The sequence below is a fragment of the Camellia sinensis genome, chromosome 10 (genome assembly GCF_055761805.1).
Source record: "Camellia sinensis isolate YWXY chromosome 10, ASM5576180v1, whole genome shotgun sequence".
Lineage (NCBI taxonomy): Eukaryota > Viridiplantae > Streptophyta > Magnoliopsida > Ericales > Theaceae > Camellia > Camellia sinensis.
The window spans coordinates 11,428,155-11,437,485 of record NC_138970.1 but is presented as its reverse complement, the minus strand read 5'-3'; the positions used below and the strand labels follow the sequence as shown (position 1 = coordinate 11,437,485).

Below are 9,331 nucleotides of genomic sequence, written 5' to 3'. Positions count from 1 at the left end.
CTCCTCCTCCGCTGTCTAGTGAGAAGAAGCCAGCCATTGTTCCACCTTTAAACCTGTCCCAAACCTCAGTTGTGACTGACAATTCATAGCAGAAGCCAAACAACTACCTAGATTCCAACCCAGTGGTAAAATGGGTGTTCTTCAATTTTGAATTTTTCTTTTAACTCTCTCTCTCTCTCTCTCTCTCTCTGAAGAGATTGCTAATTGTTGATAATGGTGGTGGGGATTATTGCAGCTTTTTTCTCGAAGATTTTTTGGACAGGAAAATCCTCAAGTGATCTCTTGATATACAGTTCCTTCAAAAGTGAGAATTGCTAGCTAAGTTTGAGGCGAGAAGAGGAGCGGCGGCCGACCGGCAGCATGAGAAGGAAAGAAGAAAGAAGAAGAAGAAGAGAGAGAGAGGTGGAAAGGAGCCAAATTAATTGCTTTTCATTTTATGTTTCAAACAAAAATAAATTGAGTCATCAATTTGTTTGACATCAAACCCAGATTTGAAAAATTAAAATCAAATCCAAAAAAAAATGAAAAGCTTGGTGGCAAATTCTTGGTTTCCTGCTCAACCCCTCCTCTCTCTCATCCTCCTCTTCCTCCTCCTCCTCCTCCTCCCTCTCTCACTTACAGTTTCGTTCTGAAACTGAAACTAAAATTGAAGGAAGATTTTTTTTTTTTTTAAATTTCATTAAGAGGAATTGATCTCAGCCCTTGATTACTCAAGTGGAATAGGTGTCGCACCACATTGAACCACTTTAGAGATCACTTCAGGAAAACAAATTTTAGAGGATCCGATCGCAGTTTAGGATAGCTACGCACGTGGCCTCCGAGAGCCATCCCTTCTTGTCTTTGTTTTCATTGTTTACTTTATTCATTTATATTATCAGACGTGCTCCCCAAACAAAAACCTATGCATTAATCCCATTTCCTTTTGTACCTTCTTTTTATTTATTTTGTTTTTTTGTTTTTTCGCCGTTTTTCTCCGAGCTTCCTTCACTGATGGCCGGCCCGGCCCCGAGTTTTGGAAGCATAAGGCGAAATAAAAAAAAAAAAAAAAGGATTTATATTCATAAAAAATAAATAAATAAAATAATTTTATTTTGTATTACTATTATTGATTGATATCAAAATAGATATCAAAATATATTTATTTCAAAGTATTAAACAAAAATTACAAAAAAGTATAGTTCAAATCAACAAAAATAAACTAATTAATCAACAAATTAATTAACGAAATATTCCAGCGGTAACATAAATTATTTCATATCTATATATATATATATATATATTATATAAAGAAAAATGAATTTCTAACCCACAAGCCTTATTGGAGTTCTAATATCCGAATCTTAATTTTTTAATTTTTTGATTTAAAAAAAAAAAACTCAACATTTATTGACTTCTCCTAGCGCACAAGCCTTTTTGACTTCTCCCATACATTCTGCCGTACTATTTTCAACTTCTCTCATACATTATAGTTAGTGATGAGATTATTAAATTATTTTTATAAAAAAATTAAAAAAATAATTTGTATATTAAAAAAATATCTAAAATAAATATAAATTCTTATTAAAAAATAACAGGTTGAAATTGCCAAAAAAATTACATTGTAAAACATGATTTATATATTAAAAAAATATTTAAAACAAATATAAATTTTTATTAAAAAATAACAGGTTGCAATTGTGAAAAAAGAAAAGAAAAAAATTACACTGTAAAAAATAATTTGTATATTAAAAAAATATCTAAAACAAATATAAATTTTTATTAAAAAATAACAGGTTGCAATTGTGAAAAAAGAAAAGAAAAAAATTACACTGTAAAAAATAATTTGTATATTAAAAAAATATCTAAAACAAATATAAATTTTTATTAAAAAATAATATGTTGCAATTGCAAAAAAAAAATACACTATGCATTTCATTAAAATCTAAAAAAAATAATTTATATATTAAAAAAATCTAAAATAAATATAAATTCTTATTAAAAAATAACATATTGCAATTGCGGGAAAAAAAAGAAAAAAAAAATTATACTGTAAAAAATAATTTGTATAAAAAATATTTAAAATAAATATAAATTCTTATTAGAAAATAACATGTTGCAATTGCGGGGAAAAAAAAAACAAATTACACCATGCATTTTATTAATAATGCTAAAAAAATGTGCCAAGTATTTGTATAAAGACTTGACACGTGTCTACTATCAAATTATCAACTAAATATAAATGAAACCAAAGAGCTCAGTTTTAATGGCTAACAAATATTAGAAACCCAATAACTGAAGCCTAGTAACTATTAATTAATAGAATTTAGAAATTGAAAGGTCTCAAACCACATCTATTTGTCTTCTCAAATATTCCATTTTTGATTCATGCATTAATTCTAATAGTGATAGAGAATTAGACGTGTAGAAGAGTGAGAGATTTTAAAATTATATATGTAATTGTTGTAAAGAAAAATAAAGATTGTCTTCATATTCTATGGTGATTTATCTAATTATACCTCCAATTAAAACATCAAGTGTGTTTCTACATCATTTTTGAACGTTACTTTCATTTTTTTTAGATACGTTGTCTCATAATTGTTTGTGTTTTATGTTATGAAATTTATTACATATGTGCTTGTTAAAACTATTAGATTGACCTAATGCAAGAAGTACAAATTATTTTAATGTCATTCTCAGGATTAGAAGTACAAAAAATATACATAAAAAGTATATGAATAGACAAGATTTTACAAAAATTATTTGTGAGTCTCACTTCTTGAAAATCCTATAATTCATTTATTTTTTGTATTATATTTTATGTTTAGTTTCTGTACTTTTTTTTACATAGTTTTCTTTATTTTCTTTGAAAGTTTATTTTTTAAAATTAATTTATAAATAAATAAATAATTTTCTACTTCAAGCAATTTCATTTTTGTTTTTATTTTTTATTTTTTCTTAAAGTAGTTTTAGTTTTGGATAATTACTTACTCTTTTTTTTTTCTATATATTGTAATTTTGTGCATTTTAAATGTATGATATTTTCACTAATACACTCGGAAACGCACTATGAAAGAAGTATCATGTGAAAATTTAGTAAGAAGAAGAAAAATAAATAAAACAATACGATGAATATGCAGTAAAAATCAAAGATCAAAACTCTCAAAGCAAACAAGCAAACAAACAAGAAAGTAGAATAGAATGTTTAACAATATCATTTGAAAATTTGCAACAAAATCTTAACACTTTCCTTTTTGCTAAGAAAATTCTATTTGGTACTAGCTAAATAAAATGTTTTTAAAATAGTTTTTTTTTTTAATTGAAATTAAAACTATAGTAAATTAATGTAAGTATAAAAAAAATGTCCTTTTTTAGGTTTTTTTTTTTTTGAAGTATTTATATAGAAGTAAAAAAAATGTCATTAGGAATAATTTTTTTCTTAATTTAATTATAAATTTTGCCCGTACATTATTTTTAAATTTTGAACAAAAACAAACATAAAATAATTGATTGAAGATATGCTGCATTTTTTATATTCCTTTTTTTGTGTGCAAAAAAATTTAAAAATCTCAATTTATATATATACAAATAATTATAAATACAACCCGTGCATAGCACGGGTGGAACACTAGTTGTGTTAAATTGAAGAGTGAGATAGTAATTTTGCTTCACTAGCAGTGTTAAGCAAATATAAATGAAAAACAAACATGACAATATAATCAATTTTTCACACAAAATACACAATTCACTCACTATGTGATATCTAATAGCAAATAAATTATGGAACACAATTTAATGAAACAAAAGTAGGACAAAAAAATTATGAAAACTTTGTTCAATTAAAATATGATAAAGACATAGCATAAAAAAATTAAGGTAAAATTATTTATTATATTAAAATTTGAAAGTTTATGAGAAAGAAAAATTAGGACAAAATTATTTATTGTATTATTTGGGCCAACTATACTTGTATATGTGTTAATTCATTTTTTTTTCAATTGGGCCTACCCACAATTTTTTTTTAAATATATGTTTTTTAATTAGACCCAACAAAATTTTTTAGAACTCTTTAGAGTGACCTTAAACTAGCAAAAATAAATTTAACCTATTTAAATTTAAATATACTGCTGATGAATTTGAAATCCCATTTTTGGGCCAAATTTTAGGCCCTATGGCACACACAATAGTGGCCTTAGCCCAAAGGCCGGCCCTGCCTTCGCTCTAAATTGGGGGATTCTATTTACACCGAAAAAATCATTAACCACTCCCAATTTCTAAGAACATCATGTTTAATTATTTAAAATTTTATTTTACTATCATTACACTCTATTATTTTTTCTAAATTACCCTCAAGGTAAATCCAATTTCTATTTACACCGAAAAAATCATTAATCACTCCCGATTTCTAAGTACATCATGTTTAATTATTTAAAATTTTATTTTACTCTCATTACACCCTATTATTTTTCCCAAATTACCCTCAAGGTAAACCCAAATAATAAATAATAAACAAACTAAAAAAACTAAATTATTTCAAAAACTTTTCAATACAGAAAATAATTCTCAAATAAAAAAAAAAAAAAAAAAAAAAAAAGCCAAACTTATGAGCACATATGCATTATAAATACAGACAAACTTTTACATAAGCATTATAAAACTTTTCAATACAGGAAAAAAAACTTTTACATTCTAAATTATCCATAAGAATGCTTGTGGAAAAAGTATAAATCAAACTTATAAGCACATAAGCATCAGACACTAACAAAAAAGAGTAGTTTTCAAATAATGTATTATTTAAATGACAAAATAAAAATAACTCCAATAATACGTTATTGTTAATCTAATTATTCGATCCTTTAATTTTTGTCAAAAAAAGGATACAAAAAATAATTGATGGTGCTCTACAAAATTGTGAAACTCTTTTATATGAATACTTACCTCATTTTTGATGGGTTGTTTCAAAAAACTATTTTTATTATTACTCTTATCCATTATTTGATTTTGTTCAAACTTTCTTCTAAAGTTTAGGGTTTCAAAATAATAAAAAAACAATGATGTTGATGATGATAGTGAGTTTTGGTAGGGTGGGTTGGAGTTTTGGAGGGAGGAGGAGGAAGAAGAAGAAGAAGAAGAAGAAGAAGAAATAACTTTGATATCTCGGAGAAGAAGATATAGAGATTTAAATAGAAATAACTAATTAGGGTGTACCATGAGGAAAAAAAAAATATTTTGTGTTGACAGTAGCTTACACCAATATACTCAAATAACCAATTGTGCTTGGGTGAGGTAGGTGAGCTCGATCACTAATTAATTTACCATTTTTATAGTCTAATAAATACCTTTTTATGGTTAATTAGCCTTCTTTCCATTGCACACAGACAAAGAAAGAGCACAAGAATGAGAATTATTGCACTTGACAATACTACTATCATATATTACTAAAATGATTTTTATTGATCAAATACTTATTTCCAGATTGTTGTGATTTCAGAGGTCTGGAGTACAACCCAATGCAAGGAAAGCCAATTCATCCTGAGTCAATAAACAAATCTACCGAGTTATGTGAGCAATGAACGAATCCAATTCCATTCGAGAAACACCACCTTCCTCTATCGCCTTCCGGGTGGCACCTCCCAATTCCTCCGCCCTCTTCCTCATCTCCTCCCCTTCTCTTGATGCCATTAGCTTCTTGACAGCTTCTGCAATGGTTGATGAAGCCACTACCCACTCTTGAAGTTCTGCCCATTGTTTAACAGCCACACCAGCCTTCAAAATGTCTGTCACGAGAAATGCATTCTTTGGTTGATCTGAGTGCATCGGCCAGGCTACAATCGGCACTCCCATAGTGATGCTCTCCAGGCATGAATTCCATCCACAGTGACTCATGAACCCGCCTGTAGATTGGTGCGCCAAAATTTCAAGTTGTGGTACCCAATCTCTCACCACCAGTCCAACTCCTTTCAGTCTCTCTTCATAACCTTCTGGCAATACTTCAGCTCTCTTAACATCACCTGAGAAAATGTCCCCTTTATCGGCATCTCTCAACACCCAGATGAATTTTTGTCTGCTCTGTTCCAACCCAATGGCGAGCTCTTTGATCTGTTGATTTGTCAATGAAGTTGTCGTTCCAAACGAAACATATAACACAGATTTTGGGTCTTGTTTGTCAAGCCATTCCAAACATTTGTGTTGGCTATTTGAGTTTCTGCCATTATGTACTGCTCCGATGTTCAATGGCCCAACTGTCCATATCTGTTTGTTTTTGTCAACCTGTACCTCTTTTGATAAATCAATGTAAGTACCTTCAATTGATCTGCACGAGTTGATGATAGTTCCAGATGTAGATTTCAAAAAATCAGTTTGGAGGGTTAGGAAACTCAGGATCTCGGAAGGGAAACATCCTTCAATAGATGGTAGCCCTTGTGGTTCATCTACCTGGAAAGGCTTTCCCATCAATTGCCATCCGTTGAAGAACGAAGCGAACGTGCAAGTTGGGTTAAAAGTATAGGTTTCAGTATTTGGTATGGTAGCGGTGTCCTGAACCACATAAGCCATGAAGACGTCGTGGACAACAATAACTCTTCTAGCCATGGGGGAGATTTTGTGCAAGAATTCAGTCATGGGGTCACGGAGTTGCAAAGAGGCTTTAAAGGATGGTATGAGATGTGATGGAAATTTAGAATTGGGGTCGGGGGCAGGAGAGAGGAAAGGAGGGGTAGGGAACTCATGGAAATGGATTTGGGCATAGGAAAGGCGGCTTGTGGCAATGAAGCGGAGTTTAGCCTGGTGCACGTGGGTGGCAGAGCAAGCGTAGTGAACCGGTATGTTGTAGGAGGAGATTAGGCAGGAGAGCTGGAGGACCTGGTTGAGGTGGCTATAGCATGGAAAAGGCACCATGATTACAACCACTTCAGCTTGTTTGTAGGCATGGTTTGGATGTTGGTTATGAACATCCATGGATGAATTTTCTGAAAGTGAGTTTCTCAATCTTCTATCTATTTGAAATGAGTTGATTCTTTATATCGGAATTTGTATTATGAACCGTAATAAAAATGACTCAAAGTTTGTCCATTTCTTCTTATTACAATGTTTGATTTATTTATTTTTTGATGTTCTGGTAGTTAGCATACTATAAAATTATATTATTATTGTAAAGAGCAATGCTAGGTATCATGAAAAAACTTTCATGAAAATGATCATGAAAAATTTATAACCTTTGGATTACACTTAAAATAAAGCACTACATACTAATCAAGGTAATCCAAGGGTCATAAATTTTTCATGATCAGTTTCATGAAAGTTTTTTCATGATCCCTATCTTTACTCTATTGTAAAATATTAAGAAAAATCGCGCGGACAAGTACAGTGATAATATCAGAATATAGAATAACCAATGAAGAAAAGGTTTTCTCATTCAAAGGTTGGACTTTTTGTTATTATTTTTAAAGCAAAATCAAAGACTTGGGACAGTTGGCTAGCTTAGCTATGATTGTTTTGTTTTTTTGTTTTATATGCATGTATGTATATATGTATGTAAATGTTGTTCATAGTCCAATAAACATTTTTAATTGTCTGCCAAATTATGAATTGTGTATTTCGTTATTTTTGAGGTATTAAATATTTTAATAAAAAGTATTGTTAATTTGTTATAATATTTTGGTGGTGAAATTTTTAAATAAAAACATAATTTATTTTAAGAAAAATTACTCATAAATTCTATTTTAGTAAATGTTGCTCTAGTTAGTCCTAAGTGTATTTTCTTAAGCCATTTAGTCCTTTTTATTTTTGGTATGATATATATTTTTGATATATGATATTTGATGATGTTGTTGATGTAGTTAATGTTGCTGATGTAGTTAATGTATATATATAACCAATCCCTACTGTCTCTTCCTATCTCTCTCTAAAACCCTCCCATATTTGACAAAAGTTATAAGATGCTATAAAAAACTACTCTAATGCCATGGATTATGCATGAACTATGTCTAACCATTAACAGCCATTTCATTAGTATAGAGACAACATTTGTAGGAAAATCTCAAAAGATGGAGCAAGGAGGGTGGATTCCAGTCATGAAGTAGAGAAGAGGGAAAGGAACATGGAGCAAGAAGCTAAGGACTGAATTGTTTACTGTGTTTGTGGATAATTTGCCTTCCAGTATGGACCCAAAAACATTGTTCAAATTGTTTACAAAGTTTGGAATAGTGAAAGATGTATTTATCCCGCAGAAGAGGAGGAAGTTCACAAATACCAGGTTTGGCTTTGTCAGGTTTGACTGCTCAGTTGCAGCAAGGGTTGCAGTTTCTAAAGCTAATGGTCTATGGGTAGAGGACAGGGAGATTCAAGTCAAAATGGCAGAGTACAATAGATTTAAGGAAGGAGCACAGAATAGAAACCAGACTAAAGGGAGCAAAGGCATCAATGAAGCAGGTGGAAGAAAAATACACTATCAGCATGGTTTACAGAGGTCATATGCTGAAATACTAAAAACAAACGCTAGAGGATCTGCGGGGAAAGTTGAAAGTACTATCATGGTGGATGAAGCCGGTCATGGTTAGCTGCACGAGAGTGTGATCTTGAGATTCAAAGATGAGTACTCTGTACATGGCATTGAGAAGATTTTTAAGGAGAAAGGAATTGAGGATGTAATGGTCAGGTGTGGAGGAGGCAGAGACGTGGTGGTCACCTTTAAATCCAAAGAAGCTAAGGATGCAAAACTATCACTGGTCAAAGAATGGTGTAGGGATTGGTGTGAGTTTGTTAAAGAGTGGGAACCAGGAGCTTGTGCAGAACAAGAGAGGTGCCTGTGGCTCAGATGCCATGGGGTTCCTCTAAGTATGTGGAATAGAAACACTTTTAGTAAGATTGGCAACGTTTGGGGAAGTGTTATTCGATTAGAAGGAGACATTTGCCAACCCAAGTCCTTCAGTTATGGAAGAGTCAGAATTGCAACTCAGTGTATGGACTTCATCAATAAAACCATTAATTTGGAATGCAAAGGAAGGCTATACCCTGTTATGGTGTGTGAAGAGCAACCAGTTAGCATATTTGATAATGGTAGTATGATACTTAGTGAGGTTGAGGATGTCCATAGCTCTAATGGAGCTGTTAATCAAGAACCAGTAGCTGGGTGTGGTGCTGGAAATGAAGCAGATGACATGGCTAAGGACGTTGAGGAAGAAGATGATGATCTGGCAAATTCTAATACCGCAGTGGTAAAGACCCAATGTGGCCTGGAGCCGACCTCTAAAGCTGTCCAAGTTAATACAGTGTCGTAGAGCCTGAATGTGGCGTGGGAAACATAGTGGAGTTTGAGGCACGCATGGATAGATCTCTATTGGTGATGGCAGACGGT

At 31.4% G+C, this 9,331-nt stretch overlaps 2 protein-coding genes across 2 annotated transcripts; one reads left to right on the top strand and one right to left on the bottom strand.

Annotated features, from left to right (window-relative positions):
* Window positions 1-5,409: 5,409 nt before the first annotated feature.
* On the bottom strand, window positions 5,410-7,071 carry LOC114322308 (zeatin O-xylosyltransferase-like). Its single transcript, XM_028269582.2, has one exon. It carries the CDS (start codon window positions 6,931-6,933, stop codon window positions 5,527-5,529), a length of 1,407 nt encoding a protein of 468 aa, XP_028125383.2. The 5' UTR covers window positions 6,934-7,071; the 3' UTR covers window positions 5,410-5,526.
* Window positions 7,072-8,021: 950 nt separating this feature from the next.
* Window positions 8,022-8,534, top strand: LOC114322273 (uncharacterized). The gene is made up of 2 exons (XM_082889784.1): window positions 8,022-8,053; window positions 8,135-8,534. Exons 1-2 carry the CDS (start codon window positions 8,022-8,024, stop codon window positions 8,532-8,534), a joined length of 432 nt encoding a protein of 143 aa, XP_082745910.1.
* The last annotated feature ends 797 nt before the right edge of the window (window positions 8,535-9,331 follow it).

Bases quoted from the DNA above. Each gene is read 5' to 3' on its own strand.
- LOC114322308 (XM_028269582.2), bottom strand. From the start codon at position 6,933: ATGGATGTTCATAACCAACATCCAAACCATGCCTACAAACAAGCTGAA.
- LOC114322273 (XM_082889784.1), top strand. From the start codon at position 8,022: ATGGAGCAAGGAGGGTGGATTCCAGTCATGAA. The intron at 8,054-8,134 runs GTAGAGAAGAGG...TTTGCCTTCCAG, and splicing joins GGGTGGATTCCAGTCATGAA to TATGGACCCAAAAACATTGT.